At 44.4% G+C, this 15,257-nt stretch overlaps 1 protein-coding gene across 1 annotated transcript in view; it reads right to left on the minus strand.

Moving 5' to 3' along the window:
* The window catches only part of LOC126195701 (aminoacylase-1-like), a 120,290-nt gene that overhangs the window by 56,247 nt on the left and 48,786 nt on the right, over positions 1 to 15,257 (minus strand). The window contains exon 2 of the mRNA XM_049934329.1: positions 11,269 to 11,438. Within this exon, the coding sequence (XP_049790286.1) occupies positions 11,269 to 11,438 (170 nt within the window). The remainder of the gene's footprint in view (positions 1 to 11,268; positions 11,439 to 15,257) is intronic.

Raw genomic sequence — 15,257 nt, forward strand, 5'->3', positions numbered from 1 at the left:
GTCTGGGAATCCTGTCATTGCCCTCACAGTATATATTTTCTTTAATGTCGTTTGCTGTTAGCAATATTAGCTTATTCCCAAGAGTTAGCAGCTTTCACTCAGTTAATACTAGGCAGAAATCAAATCTGCATGTGGAATGCACTTCCTTGACTCTTGTGCAGAAAGGAGTGCAGTATTCTGCTGCATCCATTTTCAATAAGCTACCACAATAACTCAAAAATATTAGCAGTAGCCCAAACGCTTTTAAGTCTAAACTGGTTTCCTCATGGCTCACTCCTTCTATTCTGTCGAGGAGCTCCTGGAAGAGTTAAAAAATTAACCAAATTCCAGTGTTACATTCTTTATTTTCTTTATTTAAACTAACGACGTGTCATCTGAATATGTTTCTTATATTTCATTTTATCTGTTACTACAATCGTGTTATAATTTCATGTATGGTCTCGTTCCATGACCATGGAGACTTCTCCTTAATGTGGTCCCACGGAACAATAAATAAATAAATAAATAACCTGGTAAAAATCCACTTATGTGGATTAGCTATTGGCCCATCAGCCTCACCAACATTCTTTGTAAGCTGCTGGAACGTATTATGTATCGGCAGTTGGGTTGGGTCCTGAAGTCACGTGACCTACTGGCTCCATGCCAGGGCGGCTTCCACCAGGGTCGCTCTACCACTGATAATCTTGTACCCTCGAGTCTGCCATCTGAACAGCCTTTTCCAGACGCCAACACCTGGATGCCATCTTTTTTGACTTACGTAAAGCATACAACATGACCTGGCGACATGATATCCTTGCCACATTGTGGGAGTGTGGTTTTCGTGGCCCACTCCCGATTTTGGTCAAAAACGTCCTGTCGCTCCGTACTTTCCGTGTAAAAGTTGGTGCCTCCGATAATTCCCCCGGTATTCAGGATAGTGGCGTTCCGCAGGGCTCTGTATTGAGTGTATCCCTATTTTCAGTGGCCATTAACGGCCTAGCAGCAGCTGTAGGGCCGTCGGTCTCCCCTTCTCTGTATGCGGATTACTTCTGCATTTCGTATTGCTCCTCCAGTACTGAGCGGCGCCTACAGGTAGCCATTCACAAGGCGCTGTCTTGGGCTCTAGCCATGGCTCCCAGTTTCCAGCTGCGAAGTCGTGTGTCACGCACTTCTGTAGGTGTCGTACTGTTCATCCTGAACCTGAACTTCATCTTAATGAGGATCCACTCACTGTAGTCGAGACGTATCGATTCTTAGGAATGGTTTTCGACGTCCAATTGACTTGGCTACCTCACCTTCGTCAGCTTAAGCGGGAGTGCTGGCAGCACATCAATGCTCTCCACTGCCTGAACAACACCAACTGGGGTGCAGATCGCTCTACGCTGCTGCAGCACTACATAGCCCTTGTTCAATCCCGCCTTGACTATTGGAGTCTGGTTTATGGTTCGGCGGCGCCCTAAGCGTTGCATTTACTCGACCCAGTGCAGCACTGTGGCGTTCGCCTAGCGACGGGAGCTTTTAGAACGAGTGGTGATTAGTGTCCTGGTGGAGGCCGGAGTCACTCCACTGCGGATCCGACGTGCTCAACTGCTCGCCAGTTATGTTGCACACATTCGTATTTCTCCTGAGCATCCGAATTACTGTCTCCTTTTCCCACGCGCGGCAGTTCATCTCCCGCATCGGCTGCAAAGGTCAGGGGTCATGATTGGGGTTCATGTGCGATCCTTTCTCTCCGAACTGGAGTCCTTTCCTTTACCACCTCTAATTGAGGTCCATTCACGTACACTTCCGTGGTGTACACCTCAGCCGAAGATTCGTCTGGACCTTTTGCATGGCCCTAAGGACTCTGTTAAGCCTGCCGCTCTCTGCTGTCATTTCCTCTCGATTCTTGGCGTGTTCCGATGGCTGATGGTAATGTTCGCTTCGATAATGTCCACAGAGGCCATGTTGAACATCATTCCTTGCCCATTGGCTGCAGTGTATTCACTGCAGGGCTTGTGGCCATATCTCGTGCATTTCAGTACATCCGTCCCTGTTCTGGTGAGTCGTTTCTTCTCTGTTCTGACTCCCTGAGTAGCTTACAAGCTATCGACCAGTGCTACCGTCGCCATCCTTTGGTAGTGAACATCTAGGAGTCCATCTCCGCCCTGGAACGGTCCAGTCGTTCAGTGGTGTTTGTATGGATTCCAGGGCACATCGAAATCCCAGGCAACGAACTTGCTGACAGATTGGCCAAACAGGCTAAGCGGAAACCACCCCTGGAGATGGGCATCGCTGAAACTGACCTGCGTTCTGCCTTACGCCGCATGATTTTCGGCTTTGGGAGACGGAGTGGCATAACAGTATGCACAATAAACCGTATCATTAAGGAAACTGCGAATGTGTGGAAGTCTCTGTCGCGAGAACCCACCTCAGTGTTGCTGTGGCTCCCAAATGACAGTCGTCCACCTCTTGCTGGACTGCCCACTTTTAGCCACTCTGCAGCGGACTTTTACTTTCCCAGCAGCCTACCTTCGGCGAAAATGTCTCGACAGCAGCTTTAGTTTTACTTTTTATATGTGAGGGTGCGTTTTACCATTGATCTGAGATTTAGCGCATGTCCTTTGTCTCTCTGTGTATTCCACCCTAGGGCTTTTAGGGTGGAGGTTTTAATATGTTGCAGAGTGGCTGGCTTCTCCTTTTTTACTCTCATGGTCAGCCAGCCTTGATAATCCGCTTTCGTGTTGTTAATCCTTTCTCCCTGTTTCTTGCATCTCTCTGTGGTTTTCTTATCCTGTTTTGTTCGTTTTAGTGTTTGTTGTCCTTCTGTCGTTCTTCTGGTTCTTCCTTTCTCCTGTTATTGTGTCGTGCGTCTTCTTTGTTTCCTTCTTTCCCTTGGGTAATTTTTCCACTGGGAACAAGGGACTGATGACCTCGCAGTGTGGTCCCTCCCTTCCCCTCCCCCTTGTAAACCAACCAACCTACCTTCTCGAGGGTGCCTTCATCGGTGAACTCCATTGCTTTGGTTAAATTTAAAAATAAATGTCATGTTACAATAAAGGGTGATCCAGAATCTTCTCACATTTACAGCATTAAAAAACGAAATCGAGAAATAAACGGTATGAAAAGAAATTGTAAATGTTTCTCAGAGCCCATGTGCTGTGACGAGAGTTCCCTTTTAGAACTGAAATCTTGTGATACATAGCAAAACAGAAAATGTATATCTTCATAATGCATATATGTAAACGAATATTTTGACATGGTGTTCTTCTTAAAGCAAAATAAAGCGCGAAGAACAAAACACAGTTAGCAGAAGACAAACTAACTGACACTCGATCAGAAGAGTTTAAAGTCTGAGTTGCTATCTGATTGTTAAACGGAAAAATAAAATATTCACTGAACGCTCTACAAAAATAATAAGCACTGTCGAAGCACTTTGTCGAAAATACTTTGCTGTGGATGAGAAAATAAACGTCCTCTAAATCGCAACTTCCTGATGGAAATGTTGAATACGAGACAGCATAACCTGGCAGGAGACATTCTCGCTGACATTCGAATACAACGCTCACCTTCAGAGGTTACAATCTTATTGGAAATAAAATGTAGCGTAAATCAAGGAAATAGAAGTTTCCTCCAGTCTTATAAGTAGATGAGCCGGCTGCCCCAAACACAAGAGAGGCATATATTGGAATGTGCGCCACACCAAGCAAGTCCACAACACTCTTGAGACAAGTTTCCTACGTCTGTTTTCCTGTCAGTGGTCTTCCAATAAAGTGTTACATAGCGAAAAAAATCTAGAAAAGTAAATGAGGACTCCGGACAGCGCAGCAGATCAGGAAATCACATTGAATAAAGAGAAGAGAGAACACAAAAGAAAAAGTAAAACAAATAAGTTATAGTCCCGTGTCTCCGCACGCTTTTTGCAATAGTATTTTCAGTAAATCTGCAAAGGTTTCGCTATATTTCTTCCGCGTTTGTTCTTTAACGTTTTCATTCCACAAATATACCGAGAAATCCAATGTATCAGACTGTTAGGGAGAATATTGGGTGAACTGTGTGTCTCACATTCAGATCGTCGCATTTTTCTTTGTTTTGGGATAGGGGTTCCATTGCGGTAAGGGGGCATGCGACACTGTGATGTGGTTTTCTAGCGACTCTGTTTATATACCGCAGCATGTTTCTTGTAGCGTCCCAGATGATACGAAATTTGCGGCATATTAAGTGATGTTCAACTGTGTCCTCTTTCGCACACATGTCGCGGTCACTTGATCGGAGTAGATGAATTGAATAGAGGTTAGAATTTGTTGCAATAGTGCGAATTACGAACTTATACCACGTTGTGCGCACACTCCCAGATAGAACCTCGGTGTACAGTGGGGGCCGTTACTGAATAGATGTAATATTATAAAAATTTATTTTTTTATATTTCAATTAATGTTCGCCAGTGCCTTCTGCCTGGCGGCTAGTTTCAGCTCGTAAGTCACGTTGCATTTATACCGGACAGAACCACTTCGAAACTCGCGTGTTAAACCGTCAGCAGCTAAACTCACGTGTTGCTGACGAGGTAACTCTACCGAACCGAGCGACTACAATTTGGCTGTCCAATAGGGAGTTTTGGAGGTGGTCACGTGGGGGTGGAGCCGCTGCCAGCAGCCGGGAGCAGTCCGCTCTCTTCTGCTGGCAGCTCCTGACCCGGTTAGACGCTCTCCTCTCCTGCTCTCTTGGGCGGCTGCCCATTCAGTTTCGGCGGATTCTCTAGGCCTGCCTTCAACCACTTTTTACTGAAATAACCCATCATGTCTATCACAAAATGTTTAACTTCATCACCCCAACGGGTGCCTACTGCTTTCCCTTCCTCACCAATCCTGACACATTAACATCGGAGACAAGATTTTTCCAGACAGTTTCCGACTTGGGTTGAGGCAGTCGTAACTCCCATTTATTCGTAACTGGAGATCTCAGGAGTGCGTTAGCGGCGTCGCTGACTCTGGTGCCTCTCAAGTCACCATGTAGAAGGTAATTGGTGTCGAGGTAAAACCGATGCACGAAGTTCAGCACATAGCGGATGCTGCTGATTTGGACTGTAGCATCCAGTGATTGTGGCCGGAATTTATGGAATAATGTTGATGTTGGACTCCAAGAACCAGCATCCAACACAACTTCTGTTCGTTTGATCAAAAGCGTAGCACACTTGTCGTGTAAGTCTATCAACCCCAGTCCACCATCTTCAAGACTCAGGGTGCAAGTTTGCATACAGACCTTGAAGGTGTGTCCCTCCACGGCATCCGATATATGGCCTGTTTAATCGCTCATTCTATTTGTCTTAGCGCTAGCACAGCTTCAGCCAGACAACAGAACTTCGCTAGCATGTAGCCGTTAATGATCTCCACGCTTTCGTGAAATTCCAAGGCCCTGCCCGAGTGTGTTCTGGCTATCGCTCTGATTTTCTATCAGTTGAGTGCCTCCATTTTCTGCGAGTTATCCGCCATGACGACTCCGACGACTTTGTATTGTGTCCGGACACAGAAACAGTTCCGCTGAATCTTCCACCCGCGACGTGTGAGGGAGAGTAACACTATATTTGTAGGACTGAAAATCGCTCCTTTTGCCTTCTCAAACTGGCAGAGTACAGTGTGTACCTTGTCCATGTCTGCTGGCTGTTCCACCCAAACTCCGAAGTCATCGTCATAAGCCCTACAAATCAGCTAATAATTAATAATTTTGTAGTTATCCATCTTTCTAGATTTGACTATGAAGAAATTTTTTTCCATCCGTACGAATTGCAGTTTCGACTAGCAGAAAACATATACGGGTTACATGTTTCTGTGATGTTCAGTCCGAAGACTGCTTTCATGCAACGGGCAGCGCTACTTCGTCCTGTGCCAATCTCTTCATCTCCGAGTAACTACTGCAACATACATCCATTGGAACGTGCTGTATTCGAGCCCTGGTGTCTCCACGTCTTTTACCATCCCTCTACCCCCCCCCCCCCCCCCCGCCCCGCCACTTTACACACATATGTATACTGACGGATACGAACTAGCAACACCAAGCAGAAGTTGTGCAACATAAACGACAGTTGGTAGGAATGTTTCAACTCCTGAAAGTGTGATGGCTATTCAGATTTCACATCAGTTGACTAAGAGTGGCGCTAGTAGTGCCATTACGAGGATGCAAATCATATTTGCTTTAAACACACGCTGAAACGGTCATGTTAGTTTCAAATGGGCTCTGAGCACTATGGAACTTAACATCTGAGGTCATCAGTCCCCTAGAACTTAGAACTACTTAAACCTTACTAACCTAAGGACATCACAAACATCCATACCCGAGGCAGGATTCGAACCTGCGACCGTAGCGGTTGCGCGGTTCCAGACTAAAGTGCCTAGAACCGCTCGGCCACACCGGCCTGTTAGTTTCCTTTCAGACTGGACGTGGTGAGTTGAAGTTAGTCAAGAATTCCTTTAAGGTGACGAAGACCCCATTATCAACATCCCTTTGAATTTGAACGAGGTCGTGTAATAGGGCTAGAAGAAGCTGGATGTTACTTCTGCGATACTGCAGAAACACTTGGCAGGGATGCATTGTACATGATTGCTGCAGCTGTCATTATGGGAGCGTATGGTCACAAGAAGACCAATCTCCGGACTGCCACAGCGCTCTACCGAGAGGGAAGAGCAATGTGTTCGATGTATAGCCCTGGTGCGTCTTACTACATCTGCAGCAGCAATTTGAGCAGCAATCGGCATCATAATGACACAACGAACTGTTCAAATGGGTTACTTAAAGGACAGCTTCGTTCCAGATGCACCGTAGTGTGCATTCCATTTACCCCAAAACACCGCCATTTGCGACTTCATTGTTGACAAGCGAGAGCTAATTTGAGGGTTGGGTGGAGATCATCTGCGTTTTCTGATAAAACATGGTCCTGACTCGGTGCCTGAGATGTCCGTATGTTGGTCAGAAGAAGGGCAGTTGGGGCCCAGCAACAACCTGTCTGCTTGCTAGACACACTGGAGCTACGCTTGGAGCTATGGTCTGGGGTGCGATTTCGCATTGCAGCAGGAGCACTCTCGTAGTTATTCCACGCACCCTGACGGCAAATCTGTACGCCAGTCTGGTGATTCTGCACGATGTTGTCATGTTGCCTTGACCTACTCGATCACCAGATCTATCTCTACTCGAAAACGTGTGGCAGATCATCGGACAACAACTCCAGCGTCATCCACAAAAGGCATTATCTATTCCTGCATCGACCGACAAAGTGCAACAGGCATGGTATTCCACTCCAAAAACTGACATCCGGCACTTGTAAGACATGCCAGTTTCCATGCTTACATTCAATAGTCTGTCCGCCACACCTGTTATTAATCAGCACGGCTACAGGGATTAGTGAACACAGGGTTGTCGCAACGAGACTGAATACCCTAACACACATATCCACTAAAAATAAGGCAAAAAATATGTTTATGTGAAAAGTGAGATAAAAATTTGCTTGTTGCCTTCGTGAGAGACAATCTCCAGTCCTTTCAAATTAGCAATGTAAATTTAGATCAGATGTGGCTTGAATTCAAAGAAATAGTAGTGACAGAAATTGATTTATATCAAATAAATTAACAGACAACGGAGCTCATCCCCCATGGTACATAAAAGAAATAAATACACTATTTCAGAAACAAGGAAAAACTCGTGCCAAATATAAGCGAACGCGAAACCCCCTAAACAAGCAATCATTTACAGAAGCTAGAAAGTTAGCGTGGACTTCAAACGAAGATGTTTATAATAGTTTCCACGATGAATATTTGTCTCGTAACCTGGCAGAAAACGCAAAGAGATTCTGGTCGTATGTAGCTTTTGCTACCGGCAAGACACAAAAACGCGATAGCAACAAAAAAAATCTATCGATGACAGTGCTGCTAAAGCAGAGATATTAAAGACGGCCTTCCGGAGTTACTTCACCAAAGAAGACAAAGTAAATATTCCAGAATTCGAATCAGAATCAGCCGCCAACATAGATTACACGTCATTTGAGTAGTAAAGCAGCTTAAATCAATAAAAGCCAGTCTTCCAGTCCAGACCGAATACCAATTAGGTTCCTTTCAGAGCATGCTGATGCAAAGCTGATGCACAGAATTAACTGAGCGCCCAGAGATCTCTATACTACCTGGATTTAGATCTCTGGTGTGATGTGTCAGAGTACGAATTCGACGTGTCTGCAGAATATTGCCATTTGAATAGTCCCCCACGTTACGCTTGGACAAAAAAATTTGCACCGGTCTGTACGTGATAAGGAATGAAATACTTACTTCTGGCTCTGAACTTCATATTCGCATGCGATGTAGTAGGCCGATGTCGGAGCAGATCGAAAAGGAGTTTCATTTAGCGTTCTAGTGACATTTCGTGGCAGCCATGTTCCGATTAGGCAAGAAACGAAATACAAGCATGTTTGGCCCGAAAGGTTCAGACGGCTGGAGTTCGACATCCAGAGCGTGTAGAGATCGCTGTGAGCTCCGGATTAAATATCAATGTTGGTTGTCCAAGCGATGGAAAAACAATTACTTCTGGTGTAGTCTTTCTAAAAGAATTTTCAAGTATTTGTTACTGTCAGCAGCAAATAGATGTTTCAGAAAACTCTTGAAACTAGGCTACATTATAACAATTTGTTTATTTACTATCTGTTTCGGTGAACGGCCAACTTCTGGTACGAAAGTCTGGTCGATACAAGTCACGCGTTGGAGTTTTACACATCTCAGTGCTGTATGATATACACTGAGCTGACAAATGTCAGCTGGCCGCTGTGGCCGAGCGGTTCTAGGCGCTTCAGTCCGGAACCGCATTGCTGCTACAGTCGCAGGTTTGAATCCTGCCTCGGGCATGGTTGTGTGTGACGTCCTTAGGTTAGTTAGATTTAAGTAGTTCTAGGCCTGGGGGACTGATGACCTCAGATGATAAGTCCCATAGTGCTTACAGCCATTTGAACCATTTGACAAATGCCAGAGGGTACGTCCTACAGCAGTGTCGGATTCCTTTCTGCCGCTGGAGTGCAGCAACCCGTCGTGACATGGGCTTAACAAGTCGTTGGAAGTCCCCTGCAGATATACTGAGCCAAGCTGCCCGCTAGAGCCGTCCATACCTGCGAAAGTGCTGTCAGTGCAGGGCTGAGTATACGAGGTGACCTCTCAATTATGTTCCATTAATCTCCGATGAGATTCATGTCAGCGTTCTGGGTGGCTGAATCATTCTTTCGAATTGTCGACAATGTCCTGTAAGTCAATCGCGAACAACAGTGGCCCGGTGGCATGGCGCAAAACCATTCATAAAAATGCCGCCGTTGTTTGGGAACGAGTGGCTGAAAACGGTCTCCAAGTAGGCGAAAATAATCATCTCCGACCAGTGACATATTCAGTTGGACCACAGGACCCAGTTCATCATGTAAACACAGCCCACACCATTATGGAGCCACCACCGTATTGCACAATGCCTTGTTGACAACGTGGGTCCATGGCTCTGTGGAGTCAACGCAAAACTCTAATCCTACCATCAGCTCTTACGAACTGAAATCGGGACACATCTGATCAGGCCATGGTTTTCCAGTCCCCTAGGATCCAACCGATACGGTCATGACTACAGGATAGAAGCACCAGACGATGTATTGATCTTAGCAAAGGCACTCTAGTTGGTCGTCTGCTGCCACAGCCCATTAACACAGAATTTCACCGCACTGTCCATAGGATACGGTTGTCGTACATCCTACATTGATTTCTGCGGTCACTTCACGCATTGTGGCCTGTCCGTTGGCATTCACAACTCTACGCCAACACCGCCACTGTCGCTCGTTAAGTTGTAAGCAGGCTGTTTAGGTTTTTATATTGGTAACGCCACGTAGCGCTCTGTATGAAAATCACTGGCTGTGCTGTGTGCAGTCCGTGGCTAGTTTGCATTGTTGTAATACTCGCTATTGTAGTATTGGGCGGTTGGCTGTTAACAGCGCGTAGCGCTGCGCAGTTGGAGGTGAGCTGCCAGCAGTGGTGGAGGTGGGGAGAGAGATGGCGGAATTTTGAGAGCGAACGATCTGGACGTGTGTCCATCAGAGACAGTAAATTTGTAATATTGGATATCATGGACTGATATATATATATATATATATATATATATATATATATATATATATATAATGACTTTTGAACACTATTAAGGTAAATACATTGCTTGTTCTCTATCAAAATCTTTCATTTGCTAACTATGCCTATCAGTAGTTAGTGCCTTCAGTAGTTTGAATCTTTTATTTAGCTGGCAGTAGTGGTGCTCGCTGTATTGCAGTAGTTCGAGCAATGAAGATTTTTGTGAGGTAAGTGATTTGTGAAAGGTATAGGTTAATGCTAGTCAGGGCCATTCTTTTGTAGGGATTATTAAAAGTCAGATTGTGTTGCGCTAAAAATATTGTGTGTCAGTTTAGTGATGATCAGAATAAGTAAAGAGCGAAATGTCTGAGTACGTTCAGTTCTGCTCAGCTGTTGGAAAATCAAATAACGTAAGGGGATTATCAGCAAAGTCTTTCTTTAATTTTTCTAAGGGGACGTTTCAAAATGAAGGCTGTCAACCACCGCATTGTCCGCAGTGTGAGGTTATGGCTGAAATTTAGTATTCTCGGCACACTTTCTCGGAGTATTGAATTCCGTAACGGTTTCGGAAATAGAATGTCTCATGCGTCTGGTTCCAACTACCGCTCGACATTCATAGTCTATGAATTCTCGTCATGAGGCCGTTATCACGTCAGACATCTTTTGACATGAATCACTTGTGTACAAATGACAATGCATTGGCCTTCTATACCGTGTGTACTCTCTATACTACCGCCTTCTGTGTATGCATGTCGCTATTCTATGACATTTTTAACCTCAATGTGGATCCAGTTTTCTGTGTGTGTGCATGATGAAGGTTGCAGATGTGAGAAATAACTGTCTTCCATGTTATTATCCATGAGCTTGACAGTTAATGCGATTTTATGGCTCAAAATGACTGGCATGTGACCTGAAGTGACCTATTTTTCACACCAGATGATGTTCGTTGATCGTAATCGGTAGTAAAAAAATATACAGTTCTAATGCAGCCTAGTCTCATGGGGTTCCTGATAAGAATGTTTCCTTCGTCGCCTTATTTTGCCACCGTGAATTGGTAAAGTAAATGCGTCCGAGAAGTACGGGTTTCATCGCACATTGCAGTGATCAACAATCACTCTCGGTTTCAGTAAGCGCTCGGTTGTTGGTCACAGGCCCAGCGTGTCAACAGGTAGCGTTGAGCTTCACTCACCTTGCTGGCGGGCACCACGTCCATGTGCGAGTTGAGCATCACCGCAGGCAGCTGGGGGTCCGTTCCGTCCCATTTCATCACTATAACCGGCTTCCCGCGCACGAACTCGTGGACGAAGAATTCCAGGTCCGTGGATTCCGCCTGAGTCCGGAAGAAGGACACACACGATGCTGCAATAAAAAAAATATATAAAAAAGACGTATTTAGCCGGAAGGTGAGATAACCCAACAGTATAATAAATGTGGTGCGATCTGCGTCCACTAAGTGATGAAAACTGAGTATTACATGCCAGTGATTTGCAACGTCATTCGCTGACTAGCGGTTATTTTCATTACCTATGATATATTTGGAATGGCAGATTCCACTTTTGTAGTAAATGTGAATATCGTATGACGCCGATAGCTGCGATATCCCACAGAGTGAATTCAGGCGCCTGCTGCCATTTCCCTCTCTCTCGGTTTCTTCGGCCGACACTTGTTTGATGATTTTTCTTACGTTTTGGCAGCAGGAGAGGCAAGCATTGTCAAAGTTTCACTCTCCATTGCTGGTGATGGACTGTCCACCACCATCAGTGGAGGGTGAAGCTTTGACAGCGCCAGCCACGCGTGCCGACGAAACGTTAGAAAAATCGTCAACCAGTTGGCCGAAGAAATCGAGACAGAAGCCAACAGGCAGTTTGTCAACAAGTGGCCAGGAAAGCCTAAACAATTTTGTATTACTCTTCCGCTCACACCGGCCTCTTTCCTTCCTGTTTTTTCAGAGTGTACGTGAGCGTAACGGATGCATGTAAAGGGTAATAGCAGGTTTGTGTTGCACACTGATGACAGGGAAGGGAGAGGGGGAAACCTGATGCCGGAAAATATCTTTTCTGTTTTAGTCATCAGTCTTCTGAATGGTTTGGTACGGCCCGCCATAAATTCTTTTCCTGCGCCAACCTCTTCATTTCAGAGTACCAGTTGCACCCGACGTCCTGAATTATTTTCTGTGTGTATTCCAATCTCTGTTTTCCTCTACAGTTCTCAACCTCTGCAGGTCCCACTAACACAACGTAAATTATTTCTGATGTCTTAGCAGATGTCCTACTATCCTGTCTCTTCTTCTTGGCAGTATTTTCCATATATTCCTCTCCTTGCCAATTCTCGGAAGAGCCTCATTCCCTACCTTATCAATCTAATTTTCAACATTATTTTGTAGCACCACATCTCACATACTTCAATTGTTTTCTTTTCCGGTAAGCCGAGCGGTTCTAGGCGCTTCAGTCTGGAACCGCGTGACCGCTACGGCTGCAGGTACGAATCCTGCCTCGGGCATGGATGTGTGTGATGTCCTTAGGTTAGTTAGGTTTAAGTAGTTCTAAGTTCTAGGGGACTGATGACCTCCGATGTTAAGTCCCATAGTGCTCATAGCCATTTAGATTTTCTCTTCCGGTTTTCGCACTATCCATGTTTCACTAAAATGCCATGCCGTGTTCTAAACGTACATTCTCAAAAATTTCCTCCTCAAATTAAGCCCTATCTTTGGTACCAGTAGGTTTCTCTTGCCCAGGATCTCCCCTTTTTGCCAATGCTTGTCTGCCTTTTATGTCCTCCTTCCTCCGTCCGTCATGGGTTGTTTATCAGCCTAGGTAGCAGAATTCCTTAAGGTATCTCCTTCATTATCACCAATACTGATGTTAAATTACTATTGGTTTTTGTTTCTGGTATTTCTCATTACTTTAGTTTTTGTTGAAATTGTTAAGCTCCTCGTCGACCTCTTTACTTTCGTCTTTCTTCGGTTTATTCTCAACCTGTATTCTGTACTGATTAGATTGTTCACTCAGTTCGCTAGAGCCTGTAATTCTTATTCATTTACAATGAGGACAACGGTGTCATCAGCGAATGTTACCACTGATATCCTTTCACCTTAAATTTCAATTCCACTCCTGAACCTTTCTTTTATTTCCGTCATTGCTTCATCGATGTATAGACTGACCAGTAGGGGTGAAAGACTACATTCCTTACTTACACCGTTTTTAATCGGAGCACTTTCTTGGTCTTCTATAGTTATTGTTCCCTCTTGCCTCTTGTACATATTGCATACTGCCCATCTTTCCCTTTAGCTTACCTCTATTTTTGTTAGAATCTCGAAGATCTTGCGCTATTTCACATTTGTCGAACGCTTTTTCCAGGTCGACAGATCCTACGAATGTGTTTTGATTTTTCTTTAGCCTTGCTTCACTATCTACGGCAACGTCAGAGTTGCCTCTCTGGTGCCTTCTGAATATTATTCGGGTTAGAAACGTGGATGCATGAGCTGATAACAAAATTGTGCGATAATTCTTTCGCATAGCCTAATAATCTTGAATACGGCCGAAGGAACCGTTGAGTTAAACGTACCCATCCGACAGCCAGTTACAGTCAACAGTGCCACATGCATTCACATCATGAGGTAGTGCAGAGAGGTATGGAGCTGAAACCAGGCCAATGACGACGAGAGTGGTGATCAGGACCATACGCATTACCTCTCCTCCTCTTGACGGCGAAGCACTGGCAGTGAAAATTTTCCAGCGCTAATATTCAAAACAGCGTACCACCCACGAGTTAGCGACGACGTCTAGGGAGACACGTTATTTCAGCACTGCGAGGAACATAGGACTGAAATAATGGGCATTAACGAAGAAATAATTTAGTGAACACAGCTCCGTTTTTTTCGACACCAAAGCGTGCTAAAACGTAAAGCCGCCGATTTCTTACGTGGATACTTTTAAAGTGTTTTAAGTAAAATAAATATAATTAACATTCTACAAGTTTAGTCTTTATGTTTACGTATTTCTTTCTAAACATGTCCTGGCGATTACCTCATTCCTCCCAACGAGGGACGAGTTTGTTGATAACCGTCACTGTTGAACGTTTGACTTGGTTCACGGAGCCACGTCACCTCTGCTTGCATCGCTTCTTTGCTACCAAAGCGAAATTCTCGAAGGTGGTCTTTAAGTTTTGGAAACAGAAGAATATCAGATGGGGCCAAGTCGGGACGGCATGGAGCATGGTAGTGAACTGAAGGGTCAGTTTTCTGTAGATATTGCAGCACTCGTGTGTGAACCGGCATTATCCAAACTGAATGACAGAATACTGCATATGTGCACGAACTCTTCACACTCGAAACTCGGTTACAGCACTGTGTTTCTCACGCACCGACATATGTATGTTACACATTGCTATTTACACGCTACAACTCGGAGCCCTTTAGCAGCAGGGGGCCGAAAGTATATATATACACGAAGAATAAAGACGTATAATTTTAATCAAGTTTTATTTAGAAAGCTTTAAGGGTTTTCGCATAAAACATTCGTAGGCGTTACTTGTCAGCAGGCCTTCGTATTTCGTAATAAAATCGGTACTTTCAAGAACAATCTATAATTGGGTTGGCGTTTAGTGACATTTGGAACGAAAATTTTTTTCATTTAATTTCTACTTTTACGATTTATCCCATCTGAATCTGTAACAATTTTATTGTGCCATTATTAATTACTCTCTGGTTACTACGATAGTTAAAGTGAAACTAATAAAGAACAATTATGGTACACGCAACGATAGTCTAACATCAAAAGCAACGTGAACTGAGTAATCACCAGGCATGAAACGTCACGTAACATTTATTTGCGTCGGGTTGTCCTTGTTATGGAAGACAACAGGGCCCGAATAAATATGAAGGATGAAACAATGCTTCGTTTAGTTAAATTCATAAATATTGGTGAATAAATCCAATAGAATGAACTGTGTAAAGTGGTTTTATCTCCAAGACTCACGGAAATCCAAACAGCATTACAGGGCACGAGAAACGTGTACGTATATTAATGCCAAAATTCACCATGCAACACCAACATCTAACTGCATCTGTAGCCTGTCTGACCTCTGCTTAAGACAGTATTACTACTCAGGGCATATATTAGTTGAAAGCACCGATAATGGCTGTTAATCAGTTGAAACCGATTTGCAAAAGTGAATAAA

The sequence above is a fragment of the Schistocerca nitens genome, chromosome 7, assembly GCF_023898315.1.
Source record: "Schistocerca nitens isolate TAMUIC-IGC-003100 chromosome 7, iqSchNite1.1, whole genome shotgun sequence".
Taxonomy (NCBI): Eukaryota; Metazoa; Arthropoda; class Insecta; order Orthoptera; family Acrididae; genus Schistocerca; species Schistocerca nitens.